Here is a 23362-nt window from a genome sequence, read left to right as displayed (position 1 = left end):
GCATTGTGTTTTTTACATTGTGTAATTTAATTGTGTTTTTATTTTCATAGTGTTTATTCCATTGTGTTTTTTACATTGTGTCTTTTTCATTGTGTTTTTCATAGTGTTTTATTTTCCGACGAAATTTCCGAAGACTTTTCCGACAAAGTGGTGGCGGTGGGTGGCAGTGGGCGGTGTTGGTTGTAAGAGATAAGTGAAAATTTAAGTGGGTTTTAATTAAGTGGGTTTTTGTAATTAAATTTTAATATTAAGGTATTAAACAAAAATACCCTCTTTCTAGCCTTAGAATATCAAACTTCTTATTTGATCTTTTCTCAACATAATATATCATCTTATATTTCACTCTTCTTAGCTACTCATTTTCATGGATTTCAAATAAAGAGGGTAAAAATATTGTTAGTTGGACCGAGTTGATCAAAAATTCTCTTCTTGTCATATAAAAATACTTTTGTATTTTTCTAGCTCTTAGCTAGTTCGTTTTATTAAAAAGCCGTTAAAAAGTGATATTGGATATTTAATATCTCAACTTTGACCTATTAGCCTGCGCTAAGTCCAACTTAAATGTATTTTTGGTCGTCCCAACTTTAACCTACTTTCCTCCAACAATTCCATACCCAACTATAAAGTAATCCCGTTAGCATTTCGATAACATGAAAAATATATATAAGATTGCTGGAGGAAAATATGTTGAAATTTAGGACCGTCAGAATTTACATCTTAAGTTGGGCTTAGTGCTGGTCAATGAGTCAAAGTTGGGATTATTAAAATCCAATATCCAAAAAATATAGTAATAAATAAAAATAGCATATTAAATCTACTGATTACTTTACTTCAATAGACAATTGTTACAATATATATTATATAAGCTATAAACCATAAAAAACTAAAATACATACTTATACTCAAGAAAAACCATCATGTTTTCTAGTCACACAGAATCCAGTTAATCACATTACAACATTCTACAACAAAGCTATCATTTGGTTCTACGATAAGCATCACACACATGTTTCTAAATCTTAAAACAACTACCATAAACGAAAACAAAATGCCTACCGGAACAACCTCTGAACTGATCTTTTTGGTATCTTGCCTTCTAATTTAAGCCTTCTGTATGCTTCACGTATGTGGCACGGTCTGATTGGACCACTCTCCTTTCTCTCTTTCATCACTACCTTTGCTGCAAACTCATCATCAATCACACGTGTCAATTTCGACCAATTTACTTATTAACAAGTGTTTTCATCTCAAACATAATCAATGCATTATATAAAATAAAAAAATGTATCGGCGCCTTTATACCTGTTTCAACAAGTTCACCAACAAAGATCTTTGCGATTCCAGATACCACAATGGTCATGGGCATTGAGACTTTATTGCTCCCTGTAATGCTGCCTAGTAACTGCATTTACGGGCACAACATAACAAATGAATGCTTGATGAGTGATGACACATATTACAAGTTGAAAAGAATTGTGACTGAAAAAAGAATATGAAGAAAGTGATACCCGTTTCATGACTGATTTCTGAAATCCAGATCTTCGAAAAGATTCGTATCTACTCATTTGATCCTCAGTAAACTGAGATAAAATAGACCTGCAAAAATAACATCATTAACAATATTAACTTTGACGTTAATACCTGACATATACGATCATATATACTAAAGTATCAAATACGATTACAGATTCTATATTATTTACAACAGATACTTTGTATAAAGTGATTCTAAAGGTGGAAAGCATTTATAAAACCTAGGGTCACCTTAGCTAAGTTTTAAATTTTAACTGTTTTGACCCGTTGAAGATAAAAATATAACCCAAAATGACTTAGTTTTAGTTAACTGATCTAAAACTGCCACCTTTGAATAAAAAGATTTTATTAGGCCTGTAAGTTTTAGGATTTGGTTACACGAACGAACATTAACCCACGTGTCGTTCATTCATTTATGTTCGTGAACGTATGATTAAATTCGTTTACGTTCATTTATGTTTGTCAGTTTACGGCTGTTTAACTTCGTTCGTTGACGTTTGTTAGCATACTCATTTAATGTTTTAGGCCCAACACATTGTTGTTCACATTTACATCTAGTTGGTTTTAGCTCAGTTATGTTCGTTTATCTATGTTCAATTATATTAGTTCATTTCACGCCTGCAGGCCATTGTGAAGAAACACTAACCGGACCCCGGGCAGATTACGGGTAACATGGGGGTTGGATAGCTGTTTCCCACGAGGGGTTAGACCCGGAGAAGATGGTTCTTCTGATAACCTGCAAAACAGACACCGTGAGCTTGTCACTGAGAAGGGGGGGGGGGGGTTCCTCCTTGTGACCACCCTCCGGCGTGAGAATCAGACTAGATTGCTCTTTAAATATAAATGTATATTAAGAGATTGCTAGAGCAGATATCAGGTATAATATGATAAGATATGTTGAGATGAGATGGTCATACCATTTGTGGTATTTATAGCCGAAGGTAGGTTTCCAAGGAGGTGTGGCCGGCTGCAACAGTGTTCCTGTTCCACCAACAGTGGCCTACGCACGTGCCCTGCAGGTAGTTGGTGGGTAGGCAGCGGCTGATAGTGACCAGGCCTGCTGTGTACTATTCCTTTTCCACCAACTGCCGGCTATGCACGTGGTATGGCAGTAGTTGGTGAGTAGGCAGCGGCTAATAGTGACATACAGTACAGGAGCATGCTGCTCGCCATACTGTTGTCAATAAGCTGTCGTATCTTTAGTCAGATCTTTTTCCCATACCTCGTCAGGTACAGTACAGAAGATCTTCCCGTATCGTACGGACTGGCTTATTTGGGCGGGAGTATTCCCCCTCCCGCCCTTGTGCGGGATTGTTCCCGGCTTTGCTCATTCCTTCAGTTGACACTGAATGATTGAGAGCTAAGTGCCTTGTGCGTGTAGCCTTGCTGCGCGGGTGGCCTTCCCTGATGGCTTGTATCCGAAGCTGCGGGAACAGGCGGAGTCCTTCACCATCGGGAGGCATTTCCTGCGGGAACAGCTTGCGTACTGCGCGTAAGGACGTCACGTCTCTGAGCATGGTTGGTCCTGCGGATCCAGTTGGTTTCTGCGCAGACGTCCCTCTTCAAGGTGAGTCTTGCGGGTCCAACTGGGCTCTGCTGGGGCCTACCTCTTCAAGTCCCCCCAGTCCAATGTTCTTCTCATGAGTGTTTAATAAAGTGAGGTGAACTTTTGGACTTAAGCAAAGGGTTTTGAAAAGGGTTTTTTAAGGTTTTCCATGGGGATTCCTCCCGCGGAAGTCCTTGTCACTTGCAGAAATTCCCGAGTTTCCTGCTTGGTCTTTGGGTATGATGCGGGTAGGTCTGTAACCTCCTCGCAAGTCAGGAGCGTTGAGTCCCACTTGTGTGGATTCTCCATGAGGTTTTGGTAGTTTTGAACATAGTGATCAATTATTTTAAAACCACCAATTCCATCCTGGAGCTTCAAACAACGTAGTTCTCGACGTTCCCGCTATGCGGGGATGTTATTTCCGTTTCCGCAAGCATTGCCCAGAAGATCCTTCTTGGTTTCAATTCCCAGCGGAGCGCTAGGTATGTGAAGGGTTTTGCCTTAACACTGTACCCGCGCTCGTCTTACGGTTATTTTACTTCCAAGGTATTCCTGGCGTCAATTCCCTGCGGGTGCTAGGTATGTGAAGGGTTTTGCCTTTACACTGTACCCGCATCCGTCTTACGGTTACTTGATTGCCAAGGTTTTCTTGGCTTCAATTCCCTGCGGGTGCTAGGTATGTGAAGGGTTTTGCCTTTACACTGTACCCGCACCCGTCTTACGGTTACTTGTTTGCCAAGGTTTACTTGGCTTAAATTCCCTGCGGGTGCTAGGTATGTGAAGGGTTTTGCCTTAACACTGTACCCGCATCCGTCTTACGGTTACTTGTTTGCCAAGGTTTTCTTGGCTTCAATTCCCTGCGGGTGCTAGGTATGTGAAGGGTTTTGCCTTAACACTGTACCCGCATCCGTCTTACGGTTACTTGTTTGCCAAGGTTTACTTGGCTTCAATTCCCTGCGGGTGCTAGGTATGTGAAGGGTTTTGCCTTAACACTGTACCCGCATCCGTCTTACGGTTACTTGTTTGCCAAGGTTTTCTTGGCTTCAATTCCCTGCGGGTGCTAGGTATGTGAAGGGTTTTGCCTTAACACTGTACCCGCATCCGTCTTACGGTTACTTGTTTGCCAAGGTAAGGGGTATTTTCCCGCTTACTTTTTTGAATTTTGAATTTTGAAATTCGAAGAGTTGGTGGAAAGATAAGAACAGTCCAAACCTCTGAAACGTCGTGCGACGGTTTCTTCTGACTGTGTCAGGACGTGCAGGAAGTTATGGTGACGTGACAGTACATGGTCATTCCAGACGCTTTTTCAGGCGCGTGGGCGCGATTTTTCGGGCGCGTGGCCGCGAAATTAATGGTATGCGTCCTGTCAACAGCTGTTGCCAGCTTGCTTTTTGCCACGTGTCATAGTTTCATTGCACCTTCGTTTTCTCTCTCTTCCGCATTAATTTCATCGCATTAATTGCGATTAGTATATAAAGGGGGAGAGGGTTCTTTGTAATCCACACTTTCACTCTTCTCTTCATCTTCTAAGCGATTTCCGGCGAATACTCACCTTTTCAGGCAAGCATTCTCCCGAAATCGTTTTCTTCTTCTTTTGCAAGATGTCTCGTGATCTCGAATCTACAGCCGATGACAAGAGTACTGCTGGCGAGTGCCAGTGTGCTCTGCCTGTCGATCTGTACCAGTACGTCGTCAGGAAGTTCATGCTCGAGTCTCTCGAGCCTGAGTTTCCTGAACCCCATCAGACTGTGTACGATGCCCCCAGAGGCAAGATCGGGGTATATGCTGCATCCTTTGTCTATGGGAATCTTAGGTTCCCACTGACAAAGTTTGTTTACCGTGTCCTTGAGAGGCACGGTGTGCACCTGACCGAGGTGCATCCGATGGCGATTGCCAAGGTTCGCCACTTCGAGTGGGTGTGCCGGATTCTGGGCATTGAGCCCTATGTTGACCGCCTGATGACCTTCTACACTTGGAGGTGCATCCAGGGGTGGTATACCCTGATAACCCGAATCAAGGGTTTGAAGATTTGCGCAACCGAGCGCAGTCTTCGCGCGTGGAAGCGGGAGTTCTTCTACATCTCCGCTCGAGCCATCCCCCTTGCCATGAAGTTTAAGAATGGGCAAGCTCTCCCAAGCCTTCACGCCTCCAACTACCAGGAGGCGGAATGGTTCTCGAAGATATCTCGGGTCCAATCTCCGGTTTACCGGTTTGCGGAGTCCGGGATGGTAATGCTGGGGATGAGCCGGGTGTGGAAGGCTGCGGATGCGCATAAGATCCCAATCGTCCTCGAATACGGTTCGAACTTTGTTCCTTACGGTATGCTTTATTTCTTATTGTTGATTTTGAATTTCTTCTAACTTCTTTCCTGTTTATTTCAGAGGGGAACGACTTGCAGTCGCTCCTGAACCCGCGGGAGGCTGACGGTCCCGCTCGGATGGGTACTCGTGCTCTAGACGAGAACGAGTTGCCCATCCTAGAACAAACGGCGGATCGGTTCGTGGAGGTCTATCCGCTAGGCCATGAGATCCTTAGCGCCAGGCGGCCAGGTAAGGCGCTATTCGACCCTCGACCCCTCAATGTTGAAACCTCTGCTGGAATTCCTCTAATCGTATGTTCTGATGAGGAATCCGCCGATGGTCCTCCGTTGGTGCGGAAGAAGAAGGCTGCCGGCGGGAAGGGGAAGGAGAAGGTGGCCTCCACTGCCGATCCGGTGCCTCGGTCTGATTCGGAGACCGAGAGAGAAGAGGTGGCGGGGAATCCCGGTGGTGATAAGATCACCATTCCGGAGGCTGTGACAACTGTCACCGAAGAGCCCAGGATGACAACGGTGACCGGCGTGAAGAGGCCGGCTCCATCGGGTTCATCCCCGCCCGTCCGTACTTTCAGGCTCAAGAAAACCCGTAAGTACAAATTTCCTTTTTCTTTAACTTCATAGCTTAATACCATTAACACTTATCTTCTTTACGCAGGCGTGGATGTTGACGCATTCCAGGGTGGAGCGCAGAGGAGTACCTCTCCGCCAATGACGGTAGGCTTGGTCAGCCTACCTGAGGCGACGACCCAGGCGCCTACGCCTGCTTCCGCTGGTTCAGTTGCTCACTCCTTTGAGCCGACTGTTCCAGCTGTGATGACGTCACCGCTGGCTGTGAGTGCGATTTTTACTGCATCTTTCACCGAGCCGGTGGTTACTTTTGCTGCGGATTCCGCGGCGGCGACCGCGGCGGCTGCTACCATGCCCCCGTCATCGGCAACGACGGCCGATCCATCAGGTACGCATGGGGCTTCTCGCCAATTTCTGCCACCTTCCCATCTGCCTGACCTCTTGGATGGATTTCCGTTGGGTTCAGGTGATGGGTTCGGCGGCTATCGGCCTGTAATTGACCCTACAGGTGCGTAGGGTTCTTTTGGCCCATTTTATATATATATATTTTCTTTATCATCTTTTCGTAACTGCTTTATGTCTTCACGCTTTCCTTTGTAAGTAGAAAAGGTTCTGATACTTGTATATTTTCTTGTAGGTTGTGCATCGGGTCTTCTAGAGACCTCTTATGATGATGCTATGAGCGCAGCCCTCAACGCTTCTCACGAGGATGGGGAAAAGGCCGGCTTCCTGCTTGGTCTAGGGTTCGTTGAGAAAGGCATCCCGCTTTCCAACTTCCCTTTGTACAATGTTGATACTGAAGCTGTTTACGACCAAGCAGTGAATCAGTACGCCGCCTTCCCGCATCCGGTGGTGGAGAAGGTGAATCAAGTTGCTGCTGCTGATGATGGGTTAGCTATCCTTAAAGCTTTCCTTGAACTGCCACGATCTACTGATGGTGCTGGTCCAAGTGGAAGTGGCCCTGAAGCCTGATCCTGAAGATCCCTTCCCACTGCTAGGATAGATTTATCTTGTATAGATTTATTTTCTTGTAGGCGGGTAGTTACCCGGCCATTCTTGTAATGAATCATTGTGAAATATAAATCTTTTTGCGGGTAAGACCGCTATTTTCTCTGGATTCCTTGCTTTATAAACGTTATATGACTTGCATACTTTAGTTTAAATTAGCAATTTTCCAAGTATTTAGAATAAGTTAACCTTTGAACGTGGTAGATAATAGGTTGAAGTTTTGCTTCCTCTTTCGTGATTGTGCGGGTAGGACCGTCACTTGCACTTAGTAGGATGGCTAAACTTTACCTACATCTGACCTGCGTGTAGGTTTTCCTCATCTTTTTCTGAGGATAAGTTAACCTTTGAACGTGGTAGATAATAGGTGTGAAGTTTTGCTTCCTCTTTCGTGATTGTGCGGGTAGGACCGTCACTTGCACTTAGTAGGTGGCTAAACTTTACCTATATCTGACCTGCGTGTAAGTTTTCCTCATCCTTTTTTGAAATTCTCTGTTTTAAATAACCATTCGACGCGCGGTTGTTAATAGGTTAGTGTTCAGTTCCCTCTCATGATTCATGCGGATAGACCGGCACTTTCGTTTAGTGGGATAACTGAACTATTCCCCTTCAACTAACCTGCGTGAAGGTTTGTCGTTTTTTGGGTTTATGCGGGTTTTGCCGCCTTCCCCACGCAACGACTTCACGTAATTATGCGGTGAAAACCGGCATATCCGTGTTGAATAAATTAACCGTTCGACGCGCGGTTGTTAATAGGTTATTGTTCAGTTTCCTCTCATGATTCATGCGGATAGACCGGCACTTTCATTTAGTGGGATAACTGAACTTTTCCCCTTCAACTGAACTGCGTGAAGGTTTGTCGTTTTTTGGGTTTATGCGGGTTTTGCCGCCTTCCCCACGCAACGACTTCACGTAATTATGCGGTGAAAACCGGCATATCCGTGTTGAATAAATTAACCGTTCGACGCGCGGTTGTTAATAGGTTAGTGTTCAGTTTCCTCTCATGATTCATGCGGATAGACCGGCACTTTCATTTAGTGGGATAACTGAACTTTTCCCCTTCAACTGACCTGCGTGAAGGTTTGTCGTTTTTTGGGTTTATGCGGGTTTTGCCGCCTTCCCCACGCAACGACTTCACGTAATTATGCGGTGAAAACCGGCATATCCGTGTTGAATAAATTAACCGTTCGACGCGCGGTTGTTAATAGGTTAGTGTTCAGTTTCCTCTCATGATTCATGCGGATAGACCGGCACTTTCATTTAGTGGGATAACTGAACTTTTCCCCTTCAACTGACCTGCGTGAAGGTTTGTCGTTTTTTGGGTTTATGCGGGTTTTGCCGCCTTCCCCACGCAACGACTTCACGTAATTATGCGGTGAAAACCGGCATATCCGTGTTGAATAAATTAACCGTTCGACGCGCGGTTGTTAATAGGTTAGTGTTCAGTTTCCTCTCATGATTCATGCGGATAGACCGACACTTTCATTTAGTGGGATAACTGAACTTTTCCCCTTCAACTGACCTGCGTGAAGGTTTGTCGTTTTTTGGGTTTATGCGGGTTTTGCCGCCTTCCCCACGCAACGACTCACACTTATGTATGCGGTGAAAACCGGCATCAGTGTTGATAGTTCATAAAGTATAAATGTAAAATCATCAGCGTCGATGTTCTAAGGAGAATCATTTCCATTAGAAGTGGCTCTTGGCCTTTACAAATTTGGAATTGATTTACATGCAAACTGTGTAATTGAGCTCCCTTCCATGTTGGGATGGGAGTGCCATCGAGCCGATACGCACCTGGTTCGGGATCTCGTTCTTTACGCAGCATGTAGTCTCCACATTGAAGCTGGAATTTTATTCGTGTTTTACCCAGCTGGGGTTCTACACGCATCAGCCTGCTCAGCGTTCATTGCGCAACGAGGTGCGCGAGCGTCCCATCTCTGACAAATGCTTCGACCATGTCCTTTACGTCTATGCATTCTTCGGTGTTGTGGCCTTTTGTCCTGTGAAAGTCACAGTATTTGCTCCGATCAGCAATGTGACGATGTCGGATTATTTGAGGCTTTGGCCATGGGAGCTCCTCAGTGGCGAATATCTCGGTGACGCTTTTGGTGAGCGGCGTCCATCTGTTCTTGTTTGACTGTACGTTATCCCTTCCGCCTAACCGATGCTGCAAGCCGGATGAGGTGTCAAAGTTTACCCTTGACTGCCAAATGCCTAGCTTCCGCTTTTTGTTTAATCGGGCGGTAAGGACGTTGTCTTCTCTTGTTTTCTGGGTGTAGAGGTTTGTGCTCTGTGGGAGATCTCTACCCAGTTGCTTCTCCGTTTCCGCAAAGCGTTTAGCTGCTGTCATGATGGCATCCCATGTGGATGGCATGCCATCTTTACCTGTTAAGGTGCGGATGAGCTCTGGGTCGTTCGCGCCCTGAATAAAGGCAGCGCGAACAAGATCTTCGCTAATGTTACCCAGACTTAGCTTCTTCGAGTTGAAGCGAGTGATGAAGTCTAGCAAAGATTCATCTTTTTCTCGAATGCACTTGAGGATTGTCCATTGCTCCTCGGTATACTTTCGTTGTTGGCTGAAGTGTTGGCTAAACTTCTGTTGGAAGTCAGCCCAGTCGTAGATGTGGTTGACCGGTAGACGATCGAACCACGCTCTAGCAGCCCCGACAAGCGTCATTTGGAACATGTAACACCACGTGGGTTCCGTCCAACTACTGACGGTTGCCCCCGCTATGAATCTGTTCAAATGATCATCTGGGTCGGATATACCATCATATGTGCCTATGCTGGACATTTGTTTGGCACTTTTTGGGGCAATTGCTTCTGCAATGTCCCTTGCAAATTTGGACGTTCCTGCATTTGCAACATTTGGTCGGAATGTTTTGGAGAAGTCTCGTGGACTTCCACCTGTGTTTTTTGGTTTGAAGGCATCTCCAAAATGCCTTCTCGGTTGGGAGACCGTTTCCTTACGCTTCCCTTTTGCCCTATGGCGAGGGTTCGCGTCGGAGTCGGACTCCTCCGAGTCGTCGTCCCAGTATTCTTCGAATTCGTCAGCCTGTTGGACGGAACGCAAGCGTTCGTCCAACTCAACTTGGAATTCCTTTTGACGTGCCTCCGCCCATGCCTTAACTTCATCGAGTGTTTGGCGGGGGAGTCTTGTTCGTTTCTCTAACTGGGTATCGGTGATTCCCAGTGAGCGATTATTTACTGCACTTGCCCCAGCTTGGGTAGCTGGGGTAGTGTTCGTAAGATTTACTTCACTTGCCCCGGCTTGGGTAACCGGGGTAGTGTTTGTAAAAACTGTGTAGCCGGTATTTCCCCCAGTAGCTGGGGTTGTGGTTACCGGAGTTTCTTTAACCATCTTTCCAGAAGTTTGAAAAAACTGGAGAAAAAATGAAGTTCTAGCTTTATGCACGGATGGCGCCAATGAAGAAACACTAACCGGACCCCGGGCAGATTACGGGTAACCTGAGGGTTGGATAGCTGTTTCCCACGAGGGGTTAGACCCGGAGAAGATGGTTCTTTTGATAACCTGCAAAACAGACACCGTGAGCTTGTCACTGAGAAGGGGGGGGGGTTCCTCCTTGTGACCACCCTCCGGCGTGAGAATCAGACTAGATTGCTCTTTAAATATAAATGTATATTAAGAGATTGCTAGAGCAGATATCAGGTATAATATGATAAGATATGTTGAGATGAGATGGTCATACCATTTGTGGTATTTATAGCCGAAGGTAGGTTTCCAAGGAGGTGTGGCCGGCTGCAACAGTGTTCCTGTTCCACCAACAGTGGCCTACGCACGTGCCCTGCAGGTAGTTGGTGGGTAGGCAGCGGCTGATAGTGACCAGGCCTGCTGTGTACTATTCCTTTTCCACCAACTGCCGGCTATGCACGTGGTATGGCAGTAGTTGGTGAGTAGGCAGCGGCTAATAGTGACATACAGTACAGGAGCATGCTGCTCGCCATACTGTTGTCAATAAGCTGTCGTATCTTTAGTCAGATCTTTTTCCCATACCTCGTCAGGTACAGTACAGAAGATCTTCCCGTATCGTACGGACTGGCTTATTTGGGAGGGAGTATTCCCCCTCCCGCCCTTGTGCGGGATTGTTCCCGGCTTTGTTCATTCCTTCAGGTGACACTGAATGATTGAGAGCTAAGTGCCTTGTGCGTGTAGCCTTGCTGCGCGGGTGGCCTTCCCTGATGGCTTGTATCCGAAGCTGCGGGAACAGGCGGAGTCCTTCACCATCGGGAGGCATTTCCTGCGGGAACAGCTTGCGTACTGCGCGTAAGGACGTCTCGTCTCTGAGCATGGTTGGTCCTGCGGATCCAGTTGGTTTCTGCGCAGACGTCCCTCTTTAAGGTGAGTCTTGCGGGTCCAACTGGGCTCTGCTGAGGCCTACCTCTTCACATTGGTTTACAATTTTAACGAACAAACATAAACGAACCTAAACCACCACAAACAAATTCACTTTCTTAATGAATGAACACGAGCAAGAAAACTTGGTTTGTTAATTGTACATGTTCAATCGTTTGTTCAATTGATGTATTCATTTACAGGCCTAAATTCATTTCAAGGTACGCAACCAAAACCACATGATATACAATTAAAACGACATTAAAGCATGAAAACTTACTGCATCTTGGCCAACTTGGTTGGATCACTTGAAGACGGAAACTTTCCAAGTTCAACATCCATGTTCTCCTCTTCTTCCTCATCATCATCTTCTTTGCCCTTAACAGATTTCCCAGCTGCTGATGTGGAGGCCGATTTGACTGTTGCCTTTTGCTGGTTTGAAGGATGAATACTATTATCAACGTCAGCTCCCTGTGAACTAACAGCGGCTTGTACAGCTGGATCTTGAGTTCCAGTGTCTGCATGACCGACTGGTGAATCAGGTGGCGATTCATCTGCTGCCAACTCAAATGGATCTTTGGATTGTTTCATTGTATGCTCTTTAACCCTGTGTATTCACAATGCTTTTTAATACGGATCTATTAACCAAACACGACACGGAGTTTAACTAGTTTGGGTTTGGGCTTAACAGGTTTCGTGTCTTAAACAGGTCTACTCGTTTAATACCTGTTTAAATTCATGTCTAAACAGGTTAAACACCCGTAGTGGATGTAGTCGGGGTCATTGAACTCGTTAATCAAGGTTACATTTTTATTTTATATAAAATAAAATATATGCCCTACGTAGTGGATGTTATGATTTGATTTTAGACTTTTATGGATTTTCATTTCAAAAATGTTAAGAATTACGTATTAATTAAATCTTTAATGAATTTTCGGCAACTTTTGTTTCACTACATATTTGTAGCGGTGAGCAAAAACAGGGTAATACCCGCGAGACCCGACCCAGATCAGACCCGGTTAGTCGGTTCCCAGGCCCTAAGTATACCTTTAAACGGGTCCGGGTCGGGTCTCACATGTCTGACTATTATCTCTTTACATAAACCGAGTAAGACCCATGAGACACCTGGTTATTTACAATAGGGTCGGGTCTCGGGTCCTGACAATACCACTAAACGGGTCCGGTTGGTGTTGGTGTTTGGGAAAATAAAGAAAGACCCGATTAGTGTCCGTGTCTCGCAACACAGGTAATCATGTCTTCTTGTGTTACGGAAGCCCCATAAATTAGGGAAAACAACAATAAGCCAAAAGGTATTACTGCAAAATTGGTTGGAAAAAATTAGGGTTATACATAAGAATTAGTATAAAATAAAGAAAGATTGTAAAGTAATTTACCTGAATTCGCGTTTGACGAACGAAAATCTCTGTACCCGAAATATATGATGAACAAAAGCAAAAGAAGAATGAAGATGCATTTACTTGCTTTTATAGATTTTAGATATGGTCCCTCAGTTACTTAAGTATTTTCTTTTAAGTCCTTTAATTTCCGATGGCTTTTTTCCAACGTAAATTTTCACATGGTGTAAACGAGTCAAGTCAAGTCGTTTCGAGTTTCATTTCTAAAACTCAAACTTGGCTTGGGCTCGACTCGTTTATAATTTATCTCATATTTTACGTATATTTATACTTATTTTTTATTTATAAATTATTATTACTTTATATTTAATATATTAAATAAATTTTATATAAGTAATATGCTCGTTTACACTCACGAGCCCACTCGAACTCGACAAAGGAAAATTCGATTTGAGCTTGGTTCGTTTCAAGTTTTTACAAACTGATCTTGAGTAGCTAACGAAAAACGTACCTCATCTGCACTCCTAAAAATTGTGTTACGTAAGTAGGGTGATATAATAATATAGTACATTTGTTATTTATTTACAATTAAAGTATCATTTACAGATTTGTTCAACAGATATTCATAAGATATAACAAAATTAATTATAGTTCCTTACATTACATACATATATTGTAACACCTCGTCTGAGCTAGGGTTGACGTATCACCTTTACAGTAAATTAGAACTCAAAGCATTTATTTTCATTGATGATAAAACATTTAATTGTTTAAAATAAATATGAAATATAAAATATAAAATATAAAACATTCTTTTGATTATTCGTTGACGAAAGTTCTTGAATATTTTACATTTCCCATGAGCCCTCGATCACATCCTTCCAAATAGCCATGTTACCTGGCGTACATATAAACAAAATATGCACGCGTGAGTAAAAATTACTCAGTGGGACAACAACTAATAGCTATCAAAACAATATACATACACATTTACTTAGCCACATTCAGAGCGTCAAATAGTTCAGTGCGTCACATTCAGAGCGTCAAATATTTCAGTGCGTCATATACAAATTTTCAGTGCGTCACCTTTCAGTGCGTCGCAATCGGAGCGTCAGCGAATAACCATTCGGTGTATCGCAATCAGTGTGCCAATATCAATAAGTGCTAATAATATAAATAACTAAATATATATAATCACAAATTCGATCCGATAAGCATAAAATAACGAGTTCAATGACCCCGACTACAAAGTAGCGGAGAATCAAATTCGTACACATAAGTTGTTAAGAGGTCCAAACCTGAATAACGAGTAGCAAAACGGAAACGAATCCTTGAGCGAGAAGTAAGATGCGAAAAACCTCCAACGGTACTCAAAGCAGTAGCCGACAGAGTGTGGCTGGAGAGTTTGCGCTAACGGAGGAGGTTACGATTCATCAAAGGAGAGCACTTTAGGATTTAGACTGCGGTGTTGGTGTGCATTAAAACAAATGGGCGTTCGTATGTATAGGGTTAACAACACGTAAACGAGAATTTGCAATCCCGTGATTTTCAATAGGTGATTTGAACTTGAAAGGAAACGATTTGACAATTGATTATGCGTAAACAGGGCCAACGATTTATCGCTAGTTGTTACAACTTATTTTTATTTGGTAACCTTTTCTAATTGATTTGATGTTGCTTTCGAGCTCGTCCGAAATGCGTGAGTGTAGTCCGAATCATCGTCGGCAAACAGGAACTATCATATTCATGGACATACACTTGGCCCCCCCTAGTTTTAGACATTTGACACGAAATCTTAAACTTTTAATTTTAGATATAAACATTTTCATATTATAAAATCCACATATTCCAATTTGATTGTAGAACTAAAATTTGTTTATAAAGTCCAAAATTTCATATAACGATCTTACTATTTAATACCTCGTAAGAACATTAATTTTAGGGTTTTGAAAAAAAATGGGGATGTTACATATGTACTTATTTTTAAAATAAAATAAAATTTATATGCAGAATAGGCTTGTTGAGTGTAGGAGCCTACTCGAGCTGGATACGTCAAGCCCGGACTTGGACTCAGTTATTTTTAGGCTTAAATTACTCGTTTAAGCTTGGCTCGGTTGAAGTTTTGATAAGTCATCTCACATAGCTCATAATCATTTTAACTCAATTACAACCCTATTGATCGGGACAAGAGAGACCCGCTTCTGGCTCGAGTAAAACATGGATGAAAAATGGTGCCGCGGTTCATCTACTGCGATGTGGGTGCTTGCCCTAAATAGGACAGTAGTACATTTATTTTATATATTTCACTGAAATGTTATTTACACGCTCGTTAAAATAAATATACATAAGATATAACAACGTTAACTACAGCTTCTCATCTACATATATACTTGTTTTGGTAAACAATAGAAAAAAATATGTATATAAGTTATGGGTCAGGAGCCACATTAGTAACCGAACCGATCCCAACTTGTAACCATGCAGATGAACTCCCATTTGTATTATTCATGTCTTTCAACTCACTGAGTTTTGCCAACTTCATCTTACTCTCACCTTCACCATCTACACTCTCGATTGTTGCTGACGGAATATGATCATCTTGATCGCCATTGTTTTTGTTTCCTTGATGTTTATAATCTTCTTTCGCATTCACCGGAACATGTGGTTCGTGACGTGCTGTGGTGTTGTTGTTGCCGGAAACCAGGAGGTTAAGATTTAGATCGAGTTCTTTAGGTATAGCTAAAGCTCTTTGATGAAGTTGCTCAATGTGTTCATGGAAAGTTAACTTGCCCACATAATTGTTGTTTGATGTGTAGTTAGAGGTCAGCCAATGGCACCTTTTGTGGCCACCTAGGGCTTGACCGGATGCGAAAACACGACTACAAATGGTGCACTTATGCACCTTTGACTTTCGCCCTGCCAACGCGATTGAACCTTTGCTAGGTTCACGTTCTGTTTGGTAGGTACTTGTATTTTTAAAATCGTTATGGGTGATAACATCTTCATCTGCTAGGGTATCATCAAACAGGTCATTTCGTGTTGCGAAACTACCTTTCACGTTCTTGTGACTCGCCCTATGTCCACCCAATGCTTGATGTGAATTGAATACTTTTTTACATGCTTTACATTCAAACATACGTTTAGGGGTCGTGGTTGTCACGACCCCTTTGGCTTTGTCTAGAGTCGGCGGAGGCTTTCCAAAACCTGATAAAAACACCGACGAGTAAATAGAGTTTCTCTTTTGTGCATCCGTTTCCATCAAATCAACCCTAGTGTTCGACAACGCCATCAAACACTTAGCTAGGGCGATGTCTTCTTCGCTTTCGCTAGCACAAACCCTAGAAGATCTCTTCCTCTTACACCACCTAGCTCCTCCGCCACCAGGGCGGCCATAACCATCTCCGTCATCCTCATCGGTCTCAGGAGACGAAACAAGCAATGAATCCCAATAGCCGGTTGTGTCGTCTCCGTCATCAAGATTCTCAAAATCATCCCCAACACCATGAGCTCTCATATGACCACCCAAAGCTCTTCCACATGAAACCCTTCTTGCAAACCCTACAAAAATGCTTAAAATTTGGTTGTTGATCATCGGAACAAGCCATGAAGGTTAATGGAGGAAATGGTAATGGATTGGGTTGTGATCTTGTAGTTGAAGTTGTCCTAGTTTTTAGTAAGAGTAATGGTTAAGTATGGAGTAGGAGTTGAGTGTGTGTGACAAGTGGGAGGAGGGTAGTAGTTTTAGAAACTCTTTTATTTTTTTTGTGGTGGTCTCGGTGGTGCCCTGCCAACGGACGGCGGAGAAAGGCGCACATACAACCATCACTTTAAGATTTTAAACACCATCCATTATAATAGCTAATTAATTAGTGGACACGTATTTCTTTTTTCCTTAAATCTGGTTTTAACATTTTTTTCCTAAGTTAATGAACTCTTATCATAATAAAACAAAGTGTGTTAGTGACAACAACCTTTAACAAGAGGTTCGTCGTCGAAGTAGCAAATAACCTCGTTTATGACAGCTTACTATCTATGGGTAAAGGCGAAGCCAGTTAGTAATGGATCACTGACGATATTGTAAAGTCTTTTACCTTGGCCATTATCAAAATACCGATAGATTTTCGTCGACAGTTTAGTAAATGCGTCCAAACTAATTGTTACCAATGGATTACTGATGGAAATGGATAGTTTTAGGCAAGGGAGTACCGACGGAACATCCGTCAGCAATAGTAATTAACTAGGTAACGAATGTGGTTGTGTCGCAGCGGAGCAACAACGCAAATTCGGTCGACATTAGTTAAGTTTCTTACGCTAACGACAATAAACCCAAAAAAGATATTAGTATATGATATCAAGTAAACATGCATGTTGTTAGGCGGAAACTAACTACGTGGTGACTCAAGAACAAAGACGAAATAAAGACGATGAACACGGTAGGATGACTTTAAAGCACACATATATTAGGTCGGGTACTTAAGTCGCTTGAACAAAACTGATTACAATGATAATACTTGTGATGTCTAACCCTAATCAATAATAAACATAACTATATATAGGGTGTTTACAAGCCACATAAGACCAAGCCCAGTCTAAATCCAAAGCCCAAAAGCCCACCGAAACAAAAACCATAAACTCTAATAACAAAAACATAAACCATAAATATATCACAACAATCTCTCCCTTGGTTTATTGCTTTCTTCCATCAAGGCTTGTTAACAAGATGCACGCCTACACGTATACGAAAGCAACAAGTTTCTTTACGTCCCTTTTCAGTTGATCCATTTAGCACAGAAACTATAACAACTTAGATTTTAAATTATCATTTTATTAACCGTTACCCGAACATTTTACGTTCGGAAAATTTTATCAATAAAAATATCGCGTGTATCGATTAATTATTTGTTTTATTCTTAATTTTTTATTATATTTACTTATTTTATATAAATTAACTTTCAATATATTACAACATTAACCCTAAACTAAACTATTAACCCATTTTGTATCCCTCTTGATACTTCAGGGACCTAATTGTAATAATCTAACAATATTATAATATCCTAACCTATAACCCGTTTACCCAATGTCTAAACCCAAATTCGTAACCCGTTTTTCAAACTCGTTTACCCGAGAGCCCTAATCTTCGTCATATACATGGAATTTATCAAGGGGAATCTATTATATTTCCTAAAGGACCATAGTCGACATTGTAATTATAGAATTAGATCAAACAATGAACTCATATAATAATCTTATGCGATCTCGTCAATATAAATTTCAGGATTATGCGATTTCACATATTACTAACACAATTAAACTCTTGTATATCATCTGCTGCGCATCGTGAAATATAACCCTATGTTGGATTACATCACTAATTGCCGAATATATCAATCGAGCTTTGTTCTTGGCCGTCAACCTTGTCACACCGTTCACCATCGATCAATCATCCTTTAAGGTAATTAAACTATGCAAAGTGTTCGTCTTGAGCCAGTAACCAAAAACCCTAACATTTTTTAAGCAAAAACGAACCAGATTATCGAATTGTAAATCCTATGGTTCATAACCAATTTAGGGTTTAATCCACTAATGTATTTAAAAGTTTGTTTTTAGGTTATAACCGTCTGGCCGCTTAGAGCATATGGTTGTTTGGTGTGTGTTTAACCTAGTGAGCCGGCCAAGGGCGCGAGTTTGAGCCCTCGCCAGCCCACTTTTGTATTTTTATTTCTTTTGTTGATTAATGATTTATTAATTAAACTATAATTAAAATAAATATAAATTAATATTTTTTATGTAACCGACACCTTATGTTAATGTTTTCTGGATGTTTACTCGTCTTTGTATTTTTTAACCATTATATATGTATGTATATGTATATATATCTTTATAATATGTGTGTGTATATATATATACACGTTTTTGTTATTACATAAACGGTATAATAAAAAAATAGGCTAACTATAACTTATTCCTAAATCGACTTTCGCCAAAGGTTCGAAATACTTATTCATTTAAAATATTACATACTACATTTATATATTTATTTAAACGTTTATATATTTGTATTTTATTTATCCGAATAATTATAAGTGTATCTCAATTTTATATTAATCAGGATATTTATTTTATTTATTTAACTATATATTTACCTAAATATTATCTTAAGTTTACTTGATATTAAATCTATTTATTTGTTTAGTTATTTATTCTATCAAGTATGAAATTGATGGTATCTAGTAATTAATAAAAGTAATGTTTCTTATAAATAATAATCACTAATATTAATCTTGCAATAATAATTATTATAAAAATCAATCGTTCGAATCAATAATATTCTAATCACAATCATAATTCAAATCACATCGAAATCTGAATTCATCAAATTGTGTTGTATCCCTTATAATTAATTTAATATTATATTATCTAACTAGGATTCCGTGACGGTATACCCCGAAGGGTTCATCTCTCTAACCTCATCACTTATATTTCGTTCATTCAATCAGGTGAGTATCTCACTCCCCTTTTTTATCTCATTATAAACCATTTTTGGGACATATGCGTTCTATTTATTTTATTACTATATATTACTCAACTTGCAACTATTAGTCATGTGTGTTTAACATTTTATACCTAACGTGTTATTTGCTTGAATGCTTTACCTGAATACATGCCGGAGAGGTCCAACATATTCTCAGTCTAGTATGATCATACGTCCGTCGTGTTAGCCATCGTTCAGTTCATCTGACATCGTGCTTACCGACATCATGATTTATTTCCTATTGGTTAAATTGCTTATCTCACTTGACACAGTTTGCATTTTTAAATTATTATAATATAATCACGAAAATCTGGTGATTTGCCCACTCAACCTAGTGTTGACAAAATCTATTGCATTTTTAACGCATATGCAGGTCATCATGTGATGTGATGTTCAAACTGGATTGGAAGAAAACTTAGGATTTGCAGGACAGAGAGAATTAACGAGATTTTAATCTTTAATATAATTGTTTTATTTGACTTATTTGAATGATGGATTTTGTATTGAATATTATTGGATTTATTTGAATTTAATTTAATAGATATTATAATTTTGATTTTGCATGATAGTACCTTGAGGCTGTGAGCAATCAGCTCACGCCCCGGCATTTCCGCCGTAGGTTGGGGTGTGACAGAAACTAGGTCATTTTTCTGATCCAACCTGATCCTGACCCGGATTCGTTTTGACTTTCCTTTGCACCCCGTGCGGGTTCATCATTCCTTGTGACCACCTTTTAGCCCCAAGCATTAGATATTGACTCCTTCTCGGGTTCATTTTGACTTTTCTTTGAACATCATGTAGGTTCGTTCGTTTTTGAAACATTCTGACCCCATGCACAAGAAGCCTTTTCATTGAGTTTTGGAGATCCCATAAAATGATGGCCTTTGTTCCTATTGGCACCACGTTTTTCTCATCTCATTGCTAAAAAGAAATATTCTCAATTGCATATGATTAGCCATAATATTTGATGAAAGTAGATCATTGATTGATAAATAAAAGAAGTGTAGCTTATGATTTGAGTTCTAGAGGTTTCTGCTTTGAGAAATTTTAAGATATTGAAAAGTGACTATCAATAACACATCCCAAGAGTTATTAACTCTTGGGATTTCGATAGATTTGGGCAATATTTTTTAGTTATTTTGGGTCACGTTCAAACATACATTAAATTGGATCAGATCCACACAATCAAACTAGAATGCCTAATAAGCTGTCATAAAGGATTAATTCATTCAATTTTGAATAAAAACGATTCCCATAAAACTTTTGTTTTATAAAGTCTTAAAAGTAATATAAATAAAAACGCAAAAATAAAATTATACTTCTAAATAACCCTAGTATTTACCCTTTAGACAAAGTTGAGATCAAACCATTCTAAGACCGATCAAGGAACATTTTTCAGCACACACATACTTTGCTAGATATGGTCCATTGGCAGTATTGTTGTCCACTTAAATCCATGCCTGTAATACATACTTTGAGGGATAAGAGAGACACAATTTAGGTTCGTATGAGCTAGTGGGACCAACACTTAAAAGTAAAGAAAACGTTTTACCATGCTTCATTATAGTTTACCGGATCATACCACCCCAATATGACTTAAACCTCAATATCAATAGATCAAAATGATTACACAATCAATGCACAAATTTAATAATGTTGAATTAGCTAAGACGATCTAGGATATTGATGTCCGCCTAAACCTAAGCATGCAAGTCTACCAGAAAGCCATTAATATGATTAAAGTATATTTATGTAGCTATCCAGCAAATGGTCCCCACTACAAGACATATTCCCGTTATCAAGAACCACCCCGAGGTCCATTCCCATGGATGAGTATGCACGATTTCATCGGTAGGGCTTACATACATCGTGTCCCTTATGGCCAATTTGTTAATGGTATTAGGACGCGAGCAAGGGGACCATGTATAACTAATAGAGGGGTTAATCAAGTCAATAGTGTATTTGTACTTTGAGGTACGAAGTGATCAATTTATTTACCTATTTGGCAGATAAACTGCAGGTTTAATTTTTGAGTTCATTTAATATCCACTCCAAAAAAGTGAATACCCAGATGATAAATCACATAAAGACCCAATGGTTTCAGGACCCAGAAGCATCTCATCAATATAAGATTTAAGGCCATAAGATCATACGCCGTGAAGTAGCGTTGCCACTTTTACCCGAAACCCAACCCGAAAAAACTCGTACCCGAACTAACCCGACTCGAAGACCCCGAACCTGAGAAAAGACTAACCTGAACTCGAACCGAAGTAATTCAAGTTGGTTCTCGGTTTGATATATAAGATTTGGGTCAACCCAAAAAACTCGAATAAACTTTTAGTTTTGAAATTAAATATATTTATATTTATAATAGGTTAAGTTTTAGCCTCTAAAGTTACCAGAATCTAGCTCTAATCAACTGTTGCCATTCTAACTATTATGGATCAATTGCTTATTATTAATTTATATTTTCCGTTTAGTACTAATAGCAATCGTAATCGAACAACCAAATCACTCCCGATTGAATACGATTATTGGTCGAGCTAGTTTTACTCTTCTTTTGAATTGTGTTTTTATAAAGTTAGGTTAGTTTATTATTTTATTATTTGTGTTATAAGCAAAGAATAATATGTTGTTTTAATTTTAGTATTTTAGTTTTTAAAATTTTTTTGGTTTTGTGTTTTCTTCTGGGATACTCGAAACCTGATTAACCCAACACGAAAAAACCCGAAACCGAATTACCCGAACCCGTAAAACCCGTGAGAGATGTGGGTTGGGTTTCGGGTCAAGATTTAAAACTTTGAAACCCGAAGAACCCGACCCGTAAAAATCAAAACCCGAAAAACGAACCCGAAGAGCACCCCTACCATGAAGTGTTGAACATGTACCAGAAGCATAAGAATTTACTTTATATCACAGGTCGTTTAACATACTTACATGTTAGGCCTATCCAAGCATCATATGATAACCAACTCACATATCTATAAAAAGTTGTTTACATGCTGATCTAAGTGACTCAAGGCTTGAGTATGGCTCGACCATTCATTCCAGTCCTTACACAAGTATGTTAAAAATATTGATAAGACCCCTATGTGTCCCACTTAGAACATGCTCATTTATTTTAGACAAGTCAACGGTTAAACCGACTTTTCATTCTAAAGGGTTGAATCTACCGACACATGGCTTACATAGTCTATGCATTTCAGCTGCATACCTTACATGTGTTGATCATACCGTTAACACGAATATTCATATCATTTCCCACATAAATGCAACAAACAAGACAATGTTTTTGTATTTTTGATCTTTCTATCCCCAAAAATTTGTGCAAAAAGTAAATTAAAAAATAACAAAACTTTATGTACAACTTTACACCAAAAATAGACTCAATCATCGAAACGAAGCATTTGAAACAAAATCTACAAGCAATTGAATTGAGTTATACCAAAAGGTTTGGTAAACAGGTCCGCCACATTATTATCAGTATGGATTTGCTATAAATGTATGAATTTACATTTGAGACAGTCTCGATTATAATGAATTTTAATGTCAATGTGCATGGTCTATTAGAATGTTGGACATAATTTTTAACAATAGCTATCGCAACATCATTATCAAAAAAGATAGGGGCGTCAACAAATTCCAAACCGTAGTCCAGCAATTGATGTTGCATCCAAATAATCTATGAACAGCAAGCGGACGCGGATACATATTCAACCTCAGCAGTGGACGTAGACACGGTCTGTTTCTTTTTGCCTTGTCACGAGTTAAGCTTGTTTCGAAGAACTGGCATATAGCAGATGTAGATTTCCTATCTATATTGCAACCTCTGTAATTGCTGTCAGCGTGATCATATAAATCAAAATTTGATTTCTTAGGATACCAAAGACTTAACTTCGGCATGCCGTTCAGATATCTAACAATTCTTTTAACAACAATTAAATGAGAGAATTTAGGATTTGTCTGATAACGTGAACATTGACAGACTACAAACATGATGTCAAGATGACTGTCGGTCAGATACATCAAGGACTCTATCATTGATCGATATAGTGTCTGATCTACTGGTTTCCCTTCCAGATCTGAATTAAGCACCGGTCTCTCAGTACTGTATTGATGTTGCACCCTCCTTTCAGCACAAAAATGATTC

The 23362-nt window shown here is 40.4% G+C and overlaps 1 protein-coding gene and 1 pseudogene across 1 annotated transcript; both read right to left on the bottom strand.

The window, feature by feature from the left end:
* Window positions 1–879: 879 nt before the first annotated feature.
* On the bottom strand, window positions 880–17845 carry LOC143562809 (transcription initiation factor TFIID subunit 11-like). The gene is made up of 6 exons (XM_077050512.1): window positions 17841–17845; window positions 12717–12733; window positions 11603–11929; window positions 1509–1596; window positions 1303–1402; window positions 880–1180 (listed from the first exon to the last, which is right to left on the bottom strand). Exons 3-6 carry the CDS (start codon window positions 11911–11913, stop codon window positions 1053–1055), a joined length of 627 nt encoding a protein of 208 aa, XP_076906627.1. The 5' UTR covers window positions 11914–11929; window positions 12717–12733; window positions 17841–17845; the 3' UTR covers window positions 880–1052.
* Window positions 14443–16644, bottom strand: LOC143562808 (zinc finger protein ZAT9-like; annotated as a pseudogene).
* Window positions 17846–23362: the final 5517 nt, after the last annotated feature.

The sequence above is a fragment of the Bidens hawaiensis genome, unplaced genomic scaffold, assembly GCF_021521415.1.
Source record: "Bidens hawaiensis isolate Kalapana, Puna unplaced genomic scaffold, B.hawaiensis_p1.1 tig00021171_1, whole genome shotgun sequence".
Classification (NCBI taxonomy): domain Eukaryota; kingdom Viridiplantae; phylum Streptophyta; class Magnoliopsida; order Asterales; family Asteraceae; genus Bidens; species Bidens hawaiensis.
The sequence above is the reverse complement of the archived record's forward strand: the minus strand, read 5'-3'. Positions and strand labels throughout refer to the sequence as shown.